Consider the following 12,490-nt stretch of genomic DNA (forward strand, 5'->3'; position numbering starts at 1 on the left):
TTATGGGGCTGGCTCAGCATCCGGTATCAGGGATTGAATCCGGGTCCTTAACCACTAAAGTATCATCTCCCCAGCCCTTGTTTATATATATTTATATATTTATTTAGTTTATCATATAAAAGAAAACAAGTGATATTTAAGCTTGCATGTCTAACTTATTTCATTTAACCTCTATCTTTTTTAATCTTTTCTTTATTTTTTTGGTACAGAGTCTTGCTATGCGGCTCAGACTCACAGTGATCCTCCTGTCTCAGCCTCCCTAGTTCCAGGATTACAGGTGAGTGCCACCATGTCAGGCTTTGGTAGCCTGCAAGGCGCAGGGGCCAGTATGGCATGTGATAGCAGGGACTGAACCTGGGTCCTTGAGCTTCCCAGGCAGGCGCTTAGACCGCTGAGCTATCTCCCCAGCCCTCACTTAATATTATGCTCTCAAGTTACATCCATTTAACTAGAGATGCTTCAAGTTCATCTTTTTATGGCAAAAGAGTACTTCATTGGGTACAGACATCATATTTTCTTTATTTGTTCTTTTTTTTGGGGGGGAACTGGGGATTGAACTCAGGTCCTTATGCTTGCCAGGGAAGTGCTTATTCCACTGAGCCATCTCCCCAGCCCCTCTTCATTTGTTCTTCTGGTGATGGGCATGTAAGCCATTTCCAAGATTTAACTATTGTGTGTTGTGCCACTGTGTGTGACTCTATCCCTGTGATATGATGTCTTTAACCCTCTGGGAGGTTGCTACTGAGGACTTTGATAAGGATGGCGAGATCAAGAAATAGGGCTCAACTCACTGTTCGTGGCCGTGACGGTATCGGTGCACTGGACCAGCAAGGTTTCCCCTCTGAACCCTTTCACTTGGATAACGTATGTCTCATCCACATCTAGCCACACATCTGTCAGGTCACAGAATGATCTGGTGATATTCGTACATTTCTCGATAATCTTGAGATCTTCTTTTTTACTTTGGAAAGAAATGGAAAACTTAAGCTCTTACAGAATGAGAATCCACTTCTGTGCCTCGCTTCCTCTTTTCCTTTCAGGCAATTATCGCGGTACCAAACTGACTTCTCTACCCACTTTATTTGAAAATGGAACACTTCATACTCTCTCAGGTTTCACTCTCAATCCCTCTCACTCTTCAGTTTTCTTCATAGCATTTACCTCCACCTGCCACCTCACGCTTTTGTTTCTTTAATGATGTCTTCACCTGCTTTCAGAATCTCCATTTTCAGAGGGTAGGGACTTAGGGTCACAGGATGGATGAATGAACGTCGGGCTTTCATGGTAGAGGCCCAAGACCTTCCTCTCTCTCCTTCAAGAGGAATCACTGCTTTCCTTGAGAGCCACACCCTCTCTGCCATGGTCCAGTCCTAAGCTCACCTTGTGCTAATTAGGAACAACACAAATATCACATCTACCATGCTACAGAAGCCTGTGATTACTCAATGCACACAGAAACCTTAAGACTCTAGCAGGTCAAAGGGAAACTCACAACAAACCCTCTGGAAGGCCTGCAGCAACTGTTATAAGCCAAAAGCAACAAAAGGACACTCCATGGGAATACTGATCAAAGAATGACTTATCATCTATGACATCACTAGCCCTTGAGCCAGCCCCTCAGTGGGGACATCAGCTCAGAGAGGTGGAGCACCACACCAAACAGAAAGCTGATTTGTGACAATAGTAGGCTTTGGACCCAGGCTTGTCTTGGACTAGGCCAGTCAGTTTTCTAGTGTCTACCATGCTCTCATGAGTAAAGAAAAGTGAACATAAACCACCAGACCTTTGGAAAATATCAGACTACTAAAAATTCCAATTAATTAAATTAAATTAATTATTGGGAAAACCACTGACCTATCATAAACACAAACTTTGTCAAAATAGTTTTGGATTATTAAAGTATTCAATTGAATTAAAGATGAATGAGTATTTTGCCTTTGGCTTTTTAAGGTTCTGAGTAAGAAATGAAGAGACAGAGAACATAGTAGAAAGATAACACATTTAGCAGGAGAAAAATGGAACATGAACTAACCTCATGATTGTATACTCTAATGCATAGTGAGTTGGTACAATGGAGTGGTTTTTCAACTCCCATGATAAGATTGAGCGGTATTTTCTAAATGCCATCTTGAAATTACAGTGTTCAACATAAGCACCTAAAGAGAATAGGATAGGGGAAAAAGAAAAAAAACCATTGAATTTGGAAACCTGAAGATTTTGAACCCATGCCCAGTAGAGGTCTTGGAACTACAGAAAGTCTACACACTATTATCATTCATTGATAAGTAACATATTATCTGAGTAGGAAAGTTTAGGAACCAGGAACTCAGCACTTGGTAAGCAGAATTTAGACAGAAGGCCTTCCCCAACTCTCACAGACCTTCAGAAGTTTATAGGACCCAAATGACCCAGGACGTTCCGAACCACCCCGCACATTTCCTTGCTCCTTCTTCACTGCATCCTCTCAACTCAGTTCAATGCACTGCATGCTTTCCTTTCTCTGTACTCCTCGCCACATTTATTCTCTTGGTCACAGCACACCATGGGCTCCACTTGTCCTTTGGGGTGTTAAGCCCCACAACAATGCAGAAGTAGGTGCTATTAATAGACCTGTTTTCTAGAGTGAGTTTTGAAACTAAGCTGAGTATACAATATTATGCACCAGGAAGTGGTTAGTGACAACTAGGACTCTAGTGTTCTGCTCTTTAAATTCTGCATTACAGAATTAAAATTTGAAAGCTCAGTGACTATTGTTAAGACCCAAGCCTTTGCATTTGCATCTTCAGGCCCCACTACTGATCAGAAGGCTACGCACACCCCTGATGCTTAGTCAAATTTTGTGGGCCGATTAATACATATGAGCAAGAAGTGGAGCTACAAATTATTTGTCCTTATCTGGAACTAATGGGTGGAAAAAGGCAAATGAAAGAAATTACTCATGAATTACTTTTTGTTTGGCATAATAGGTATTTCCTTATTTTCTCTTAGAATATTAAGAGTTAAGGGGTTTTGAAAATGATCTCTTGTTTTTTGTAACAGTTTTGTGAGGCAATTTTGAAAAACAGAGGTGGCAAATTTTGGCTCCTTTTATACAAAAAGGGCTTCAATAAAATAGGTAATAGATGTCAGGCCAGAAGTAAACTTTCTCATATTTTTATGTCTAGATCGTCCCCCTAGTACTCTGAATCTTATATAAAATTTAACCAAGCCAAGAACATCTCTTACCAGGAGGATCGGGTGAAGCATCCAACGCTAGGCTCATGTACACTAAGAGGAAGAAAAACAAGTTAGAGAAGCAACAATGATTTATCTGGATTCAACTTAAAATGACTACACTAAGTTTGCATTACTTAAAGTATTAATTATCACATGCATTAATATTACACTGAGATTTTCTTGTGCTGACCAAAAGTTCAGGCAAATGGTTCTTAGGTGACACCAGTGGCATCAGTGGCTGGTCCCAGGATTGCATGGAATGGACTCAATGGAAGACTAATTTAGGGGCTGACACTAGAACTAGGGTTGGGTTTGTTGAGGAATGTCCTGAGGATCAGGTACTTGTCTGAAAAACTTCCTCAGAGTATAAATAAGTGTGTTTCTAATAAATAGTTTTTAAAAGTAAAGACAGTTACTAAGGGTGATGGAGGATGAAAGGGGTTCATGATAATCATTAACGAATCTCCCCTCCTTGGCTGGGAGGGTGGAGACATTTGTTTCCTGGATGTCACAATGATTTGGGGGATGAATTTTCTGGTATTTTTAGAAGGTGGATATCAAGAATGCTGGGCATTAGCCAGTACAGGAACAGTTTGCCCAAGATAGCTATCCCCCTTGTGTGTCCCCTTGTCAATAAACTACATAAGAGATGACACTGAAACGAAACTGAATCAAAAAGAAGGTAGAGAAGAGACATGAAGGAATAGTACTGCAGAAAAAAAGGTGGAAAATAAATAAAGTGTAGAGACTAGAGTTCAGGGCGACTTTTCATCCTGGTGGCCATAGTAAGAGATAAGGGGCTGGCGTCTCCCTAAATACAGCAGCAGGGTAATACAGCCCACTCAGTGACATAGTAAGAGCAATTACTCTTAACATTGACTTACAAGGATGGTCTCCAATATTGTGGAGCTTTATGTTATGTTTGCTTATTTGTTTGTCTTCCTAAAATTAACAATAAGCAGAAACCCATACTGAATTCAAGCCATCAGCTCCAGCTTCCTGGCTACTGTCCCACAGACATCTGGCATCAGATGAGCTGATCTGGGTCCTGCAGTCAGGAACACTGGTTTACTGCTACGCACGAAAGCTCTGGCTGAGGGTAACACACATTCCCCTCTCCAAGGGCCAGGATGAGCAGTAACACTCACCTACGAGACACCAAGTAAGTGATCTGATGGCCGAGGCACAGTGGCTCAAATGCATCTTCTTGTTGTAATCCTTCCCTTACTTTTACATCTGAAAGGAAATCAATATTAGGATATCAAAATTTTCAAGTGTCTAATGAGATTGTAAAAATAAAAACAAGATGAGAAAGACCCCAAGAAAGTGGAAATTCATCATGGGTCCCTTTCCCACCCTCCCAGGAACAGGCCATCATTCAGACAGCTTCTAGCACCAATCCCCTACCCAGCAGGGAGAAGTATTAATTAAAGGCAATCTTTGAACAGCTAATAGTCATTGGGCTAAAAAAGAAAAGTAAGCATATGAAAAGCTGAACAGTGGAAAGCCTTGCTTCCATTGAGAAAGTACTTTCTTTATTGATTTTGGTGAACCCTTGGAATGTCTTTATGCATATATAGATATAGATATAGATATAGATATAGATATAGATATAGATATAGATATATATTATTTCCCTCCTCATGTAGACAAGAGATAGCAGGTATAGTACCTGTTCAATTTCAATGTTTTTCTACTTAAAATTTTATTTGGCAGATCTTCCCCATCCTCATCAGAAAGAGAAATTTCTTCTTTTTGTTTTCTAAATAGTTGCATAATGTTGTGTTCTATGGTCAGAACATCAAGTATGTAGCTAATTCCCTATGCTGGACATCTGAATTGTTTTCAATCTTTTCTGCAAGGAATTTTCTTAGCACATATCACTGGCCCCTGAGCAAGTCTATGTGTAGAGAAATGTCCAGGTGTATGATTGATACATGTTAATTGCAAAATGTCCCCTAAAAGAACATGTGTTGAAAACTTAATCCCCATAACAAAATGGAAAGATATCCCTTGCTTTTTGGTGGGAAGAACCAATACAGTGAATATGACCACACTTCCAAAACTGTTATAGAGACTTAATGTATTCCTACCAAAATTCCAACAGTATATCTCACAGAATTACAGAAAACATTACTAAAATTCAGTTGGAACCAGAAGAGACTGAGTATAGCAAAGGTAATTCTGAGCAACAAAAAAAGGCATCCCTGTTTTTAATCCCTGACTTAAAATACTACAAAGCTTCTGTGATAAAAACAGTATGTACTGGCTAAAAGAAGACCCAAGGATCAGTAGAATGGATTAGAAGATGTAGAAACAACTCCAGACACACTCAGCTACTTTATCATTGACAAAGGTACCAAACACATTCACTGGAAAAAAGATAGCCTCTTTATCTTGGTGCTGGAAAAACTGGCTTTGCATGTGGTGAAGTTAAAACTGGACACATATCTTTCACTGTGCTCTAAACTAAAGTCAAAAAGGACCAAAGATCTAAATATTAAAACAGAAACATTAAATCTGCTAGAATGTAGAATAGGTAAAACTCTTGAAGACACTGGTGTAGGCAAAAATTTTATGACTGTACTAGAAATATCATAAAGAATAACAACTGGGATGTCATCTTATTAAAAGATGATATATACATCAAGATGAAGCCACCAATAGCATGAAAAGACAACCCATGGTGTGGGGAAAGTGTTTGCCAGCTGCTCCTCAGACAAAGGCTACTACTGAGAACATATGAAGAACTCAAAAAAATCAAACCACCCAATGTAAAAATGGGCATTGAATACATGCTTCTCAGATGAAGTACAAATAATCAATAAATATATGAGAAAACATTCAACATCATTGGTCATTTGAGAGATATGGTTGAAAACAACACTGAGATTCCATTTTTTCCCAGAAAAAAATGGCTATTATCAAGAAATCAACCAGTAACAGATGTTGGTGGGGCTGTGGGAAAAAGGAACCTTCTCCACTTTTGATGGGAGTATAGACTGGTGCAACCACTGTGGAAATCAGTGTGGAGATTCCTCAAAAAGCTAGCATTAGGGTCCAGCCAGATAGCTCAGCAGATTAAAGTTCCTGCTTAGGCAAGCTTAGGCAAGCACAGGGACTGTGGTTCGATCCCCCGCACCACATACTTCACCAGCCCCACCCCCAGGTGTGCTGAGCTGAGAGTCTGGGAGTGGTGGTGCACACCTGTAAGCCCAGGGCTGGGGAGGCTGAAAGCAGGAGGATCATCATGAGTCTGAGCTGCGTAATGAGACCCTGCAAAAACCAAATACATTAAAAAAAAAAATCTAGGATTCAAGATTCCATTTGAGTCAGCCATTCCCCTCCTGGGTATCTTCCTGAAAGAATTAAGAGTATCATACCGCAGGGATCTGTGCACACCCATGTTCATAGCAGTGCAAGTTTGTAAGAGCCAAATCTTGGAAACAACCCCCATGTTCATAGCAGTGCAAGTTTGTAAGAGCCAAATCTTGGAAACAACCCAAATGCTTGTCAACTAGTGAGTGGATCTAGAAGATGTGGGGTTTTTAATACAACAGACTGCTATTCCGCCATAAAGAAGGATATGCTTGAGATATTTCTAGAAAATGGATGCACCTTGAGACCATACTCTTAAGTGAAATAAATTGGACACACATGTGTAAGTATCATATTGTTTCTCTGGCATGAGAAACTGAAAGTTTAAATAAGGGACAAAATGTATATTAGGTATTGTAAAGTAGTAAAAACATGCTCAAACGGGGAGGGGGGTTGTATATGGTGAGATTTTTGGACTTATGTGCAAACATGAGAAGTATAGAATTCTTTATCCTATTTTTAAAATATAATCTAATTTTTAAATGTTTTTTATCATATTATGTAGGGACTTAAAGTTCAACATATCAATACTTGATGAAAAATACCTGTTCCTTATTATGCCTAAGATGTTTGAAATGCAGTGAGATAGTGAGGTTAAGCTTGATAGCCTAAATCGTTTGATAATAACAATAAGTTTGTCTTCTGGATGGTTAACAACCTAAATTTGCAGACCAAAATTAGAGAAAAAGGAGGGCTACAAGGAAAGCCAACATTTTGGCCCTAGCCTTCTAAGGTCAATTAAGACTCAGGACATATGAGAACTTGTACTGTAACGTCATGTACCTCGGTAGTGTCCCAAATTTTCTGATCAAGATTATGGGGCCAAAGAGGAAAGTGATTGATGACGTAGAGTGTGCCTAAGGAGAGTCACATGGGGAGAAGACACTCTCAGGCTTTCACAGAGAGCACATTGGCCAAGCAATGGCCGTGACTCATCCACATGGCTGCACTGACAAAGGTTCTACAATCGGAGGTGCAGGATCTCAGGATAAATCCTGAGGGCATTTCACTGACCTTCTCAGACCAAAAAGCTACAACTCTTGTTGCATAGGTCCTGCTTTACTTTGGTCTTAACCATCCGGTAGAAAAGTATGAAGACGAAATATAGGAAGTAAAGCCATGCTGTTATGTTGAGCTGTGGGGGACTCAGGTCAATAATTTCTGACATTGCCAGTTAAACAGAAGACCCAATGCTATTATGGGCTACTGGTCTCTTTTAGAATATTTTGCTGAGTTTACACACCTATAATATTCAATAACGGAACTTAGAAAAAATGGGGTATACCGATGAATGTCCATTTTGTATCTGTATATTCAAAGTGGTTAGGATAGATATATAGTTGCATTCTCTTAATGAATAGAATGATTTGTTCTAATGGTGTTTGTAAATAGGATCACAAGTCCGCATCTTGTACAGCAATTAACCACTAAGAAGAATATATGCAGTGTATTATTTGTTGAAACTGTACTTCCGATTTGATTTGAAACTGTCTCATTGCTATCTGTTTATCAATAAAACTTTGAAAAAAAATGGGGAGGGGAACAAGGGAGATGGGGGAGTAAAAGAGAAAAAAGGAAAACATGGAAACAAAGTTTTTGTAAATGGGAAGGGGAGAAGTTGAAGGGAGGGTAGGGGAACAGGAAAAAGGACAAGATATATTACATACAGGTACACATTCCCTATGATAGATGAGATTATTATGTATATCTAAACTGTACCAATAAAATCTAATTTAAAACCTTAATCTCCAATATCAGTGTAGAGAGGCAGTTAAGTCACCAGTGCTTGGCCTTCCGGAAGAGATTTACAATGACACAGAGGGAGTAGGCTCATTACTGAGAGTAGACTGGTTGCAGGGACAAGCAGGCATATTGGAAGGGAACTGAGAGGTGGAGAGAGACAGGGGTAGGAAAGAAATGAGAGAGAAAGGCGGGGATTGTGAAGTGTTGTGTATGTGCACCAAGCTCCTACAAGGACGTGATCATTGTGCACTACCAACATGCACAGAAAATTAAATACACACACGAAGGGGCCCAAGAGATGCAGGGATGGGAGGGTACAGTGGGAAAAAGAATAAAAAAAAGAATTAAGAAGTACCATGTACATACACTCACTCATCACAAGGAATGTTAATCATTACATACTACAAACATGTTCTAATAAACAGAGAAACAAAAATAAAATCAAAACAAAATTTCTATGCTCTATCAGGGGCCTGAGTTAGGAGGATCACAAGGTGAAGCCCAACCTGGGCAATTTAGTAACCTAGCAAGAGGCCCTGTCTCAAAATGTAAGAGAAAAGAGGACAAGAGGTAGAGCTCAGTGTAAAGTCCCTGGGTTCAATCCGAAGTACCAAAAAAGAAAAGGAAGAAAAGTAAAAAGGAAAGGAAAGGAAGGCAATCCTCCCCCAGCTGTAGACTCCCCGCCAGGAGATTCCTGGTCATTACCCATGACATGTGCAGTGTGCTGCCCCCTTACCTGCCTGTCTTCTTGCTATGAATCACCATCTCCACCACGACTCCATGGTAGAGGGGATGCACATTTGTGACCACAGCCCCTAGACACAGGGTGCTTCCACACTGCAAATGTCACATCTGCCTTGTGCCTTTGGTGACTCTGCCCTTTTTCTGATTGTGGTACATCTTTGTCTCTGTTACACATGTGCTGCTAGACTTCAGCAGCTGAGGAATCACACACACACACACACACACACACACACACACACACACACACACACTGAAACCAAAAATGTCCCCTTGTTTTGTTCCTGGTGACCCATATTCCAGTTGGAACCAGTTGTCTAATAATCAGCCTCATGCTTGTTTGCGAAATCTAACTGCCCATCTTGCTTGAATTCCAGTCTTGCTCCTCAATATTCTGCTGAACTACAAGTGGTTCAGTGTCCCTAAAACATGACTCTCAGAGTCTTACCTCTCCCTCGAGCCCTGAATGTAGGCAGTTCCACACTTGGCTTAATGCTCTCCTGATGTGGCCTTAAAATTTCTAATACTTTTACCTTAGAATCTGTGGTTTGCTGGTGCTGTCTGCTGGGAGAATGGCACACGGGCCAAGCGGGCACTTCGGCTCTCGTGTGGATGTTTCTCCCCAGTGGGATGGGCTCTCTGCCCCACGGCTGCTGCTGCCCTTTGGCTGGGGCCAGCTGGGTCACCCTGGCAGAGAAAGCCTCCTGGTGTTGCCTGGGAGCTTAGTACAGCCTGGTGCCCACTGCATCACCAGATGGGTGATAAATATTGAATGAACTGAACTTGGAAATGATACAAATCCAATTGCACAACTTTTCCCAGAAATTAAAAGCAAAATATCAAAGAGTGCAAAAAAGAAAATAGCATCCCTCCTTATTTCCACAGTCCAGCATTAACCATTAACACCTTCATAGATTTGTTTCTGGTTTATTTTTCACATGTCTTTCTTATTTATGTAAAAATTTAACATGCTTATTTTAAAAAATGAAATAATGTACAAAAGTATAAATCTCAACATCCAGATATTGTCATCATTAATATTAAGTAAACATACGGGGTGCAGTAGTGCATGCCTGCGGTGGCACTCAGGAGCCTGAGGCAGGAGGATCATTGTGAGTTCTAAAACAGTTTGGGCTACATGGTGAGTTCAAAGCCATCCTACACTGCACATCAGGACTGTCTCAAAAAAAAGTGAACATGAGCCCACAGATCTCTATATTCATAAACACAGGCACAGGCATGCACACCTTTTCTGTCTAAATTTAATTCTATTTAAGAAAAGAAACTAAGGAGGCACCAGTGATGCAGCCATGAGTCGCTACAAGGTCGTTGATATCGGTATCAACTTCACAGGTCCTGTGTTCAGAGGAATTTATAGTGGGGTTCAGAGGCATCGAGATGACTTGCAGGACGTGATGACAGACCTGTCCAGATTGGTGTTAAAAAGTTCATGATTACAGGGGGCGAGCTACAAGACAATAAAGAGGCTCTACAGTTGGCACAAACAAAAGATACGTTTTTCAGCTCAGCTGGTTGCCATCCTACAAGACGTGGTGAATTTGAAAAGAGTAATCCTGATCTTTACTTAAAAGAGTTGTCACATCTTGCTGAAAACAGTATGGACTTGATTTTGACCGCTTACAGTTTTGCTCCAAAGATACACAGCTTAAATATTTTGAAAAATAATTTCAACTGTCAGGACAAACAAAATTACCAATGTTTCTTCATTGTCGAAACTCACATGATGAATTTTTAGATATAACGAAAAAAAACAGAGATTGATGTGTAGGTCCACTCATTTGATGGTACTGTGGAAGCAGCAGCGGCTCTGATGAGCTTGGATCTTCATATAGGGTTTAATGGTTGCTCACTGAAAACTGAGGGAAATCTGAAAGTTTTGAAGTCAATACCTAGTGAAAAATTAGTGACTGAGACTGATGTGCCTTGGTGTGCAGTTAGAAGTACACATGCTGGAGCAAAATATATAAAAACCTCATTTCCTACCAAGAAGAAGTGGGAAAATGGGCACTGTGTAAAAGACAGAAATGAACCCTGTCATATAATTAAATACTGGACATAATGGTGGCAGTAAGAGATGAGGATCTTCTGGAATTAGCCAATATGCTATATAACAACACCATTAAGATATTTTTCCCGATATTTCATGGAAGAATGTGCTGTAAATTTCTTCTTTCTTTCTTTCTTTCTTTCTTTCTTTCTTTCTTTCTTTCTTTCTTTCTTTCTTTCTTTCTTTTTTTTTTCTTTGGCAGAACTGGGGATTGAACTCAGGCCCTTGCACTTGCCAGGGAAGGGCTTATTCTACTGAGCCATCTCCCTGGCCCCTGTACTGTAAATTTCAATAAAGAAAATTATCTGAAAAAACAAAAAGAAACTAGATCTAAAAGAACTATGAATTTAATTATTTTTTGTCCATAAGAAAGAGTAATTTCCTATAATCTCTCTGTCAGGTTTTAATGAAAGTTTAGTGAATGACATTAGGAAGTTGGTGTCAGGCCCAATCTGAGAGCTACCCGAGAGACCCTGCATCTCCCCTTGTAAACAGTGGGAAACAGCAGGTTGCCCCCAGTGAACAAGAAGTAGGGGCAATACAGGCTTCCAGGACCAGAACTGAAGCCTTGCTGGAGCCAGTTCTATCTACACACACCTGCACTCATTGTCCACGTGGCTTTGACTTTAAAGATTTCATTGGATCCTTTGATACTGTGACCCCAGCTCTACACTCTGCCGATGCTCAGTTCCCCCTCCAGACAGCTGCGCTATCAATCTGATGTCAGCCTGCCTGTAGGTAGGAAATAAAATCTGGTCTTTCCCACAGCCTGTGTCTGGTTGTTGTCTCACACTTCCTTTCCATTCACCGGACAGTTGGTGTATTCTCTATTTATAGCTCCTTTTAATTTTAGACCATATTGATTGCTGTATGCTTTGAAAGATGGTAACATTACATCCTCATATTTTCTTTTCTTTTCCCCTTCTATTTCCTTATTTGACTGCTATATATATTTGTCTGTATTTGTAGCAATCATATTGTATTCTACCCATAATTTCTGTCTGTCTCTGTCTCTCTCTCTGTTGTCCAAGCTCAGTGTGAACTTGTGGTGATCCTCCTGCCTCAGCCTCTTAAGTACTGGGATTACAGTATGCTGCACACCTCACTCTACCCACACTTTCTTGCATTATTTCTATATTTAAATACCATAGATACCAACAATTTTTATTACCATTTCTCTACCCCTGAGTTCTTTATCTTTTAATTTCCTTCTTTATCTTTTAATTTCCTATCATTTGGACTTTCTTTTTTTTTTTTGTGGAACCAGGGATTGAACTCAGGCCCTTGCGCTTGCCAGACAAGCATTTATTCTACTGAGCCATCTCCCCTGGCCCTTCCTTCCTT

General features: G+C 40.2%; 1 protein-coding gene and 1 pseudogene across 1 annotated transcript in view; one reads left to right on the forward strand and one right to left on the reverse strand.

The window, feature by feature from the left end:
* Ifnar2 (interferon alpha and beta receptor subunit 2) overlaps positions 1-12,490 on the reverse strand; it is a 36,223-nt gene that overhangs the window by 17,994 nt on the left and 5,739 nt on the right. Inside the window, exons 2-5 of the mRNA XM_023705597.1 lie at positions 4,365-4,452; positions 3,226-3,267; positions 2,033-2,156; positions 792-961 (exon numbers count right to left, since the gene is read on the reverse strand). Coding sequence (XP_023561365.1) covers positions 792-961; positions 2,033-2,156; positions 3,226-3,267; positions 4,365-4,419 — 391 coding nt within the window. The 5' untranslated portion in view covers positions 4,420-4,452. The remainder of the gene's footprint in view (positions 1-791; positions 962-2,032; positions 2,157-3,225; positions 3,268-4,364; positions 4,453-12,490) is intronic.
* Positions 10,389-12,490, forward strand: part of LOC101588331 — a 7,717-nt pseudogene continuing 5,615 nt past the window's right edge.

The sequence above is a fragment of the Octodon degus genome, unplaced genomic scaffold (genome assembly GCF_000260255.1).
Source record: "Octodon degus isolate 3935 unplaced genomic scaffold, OctDeg1.0 scaffold00225, whole genome shotgun sequence".
Taxonomy (NCBI): domain Eukaryota; kingdom Metazoa; phylum Chordata; class Mammalia; order Rodentia; family Octodontidae; genus Octodon; species Octodon degus.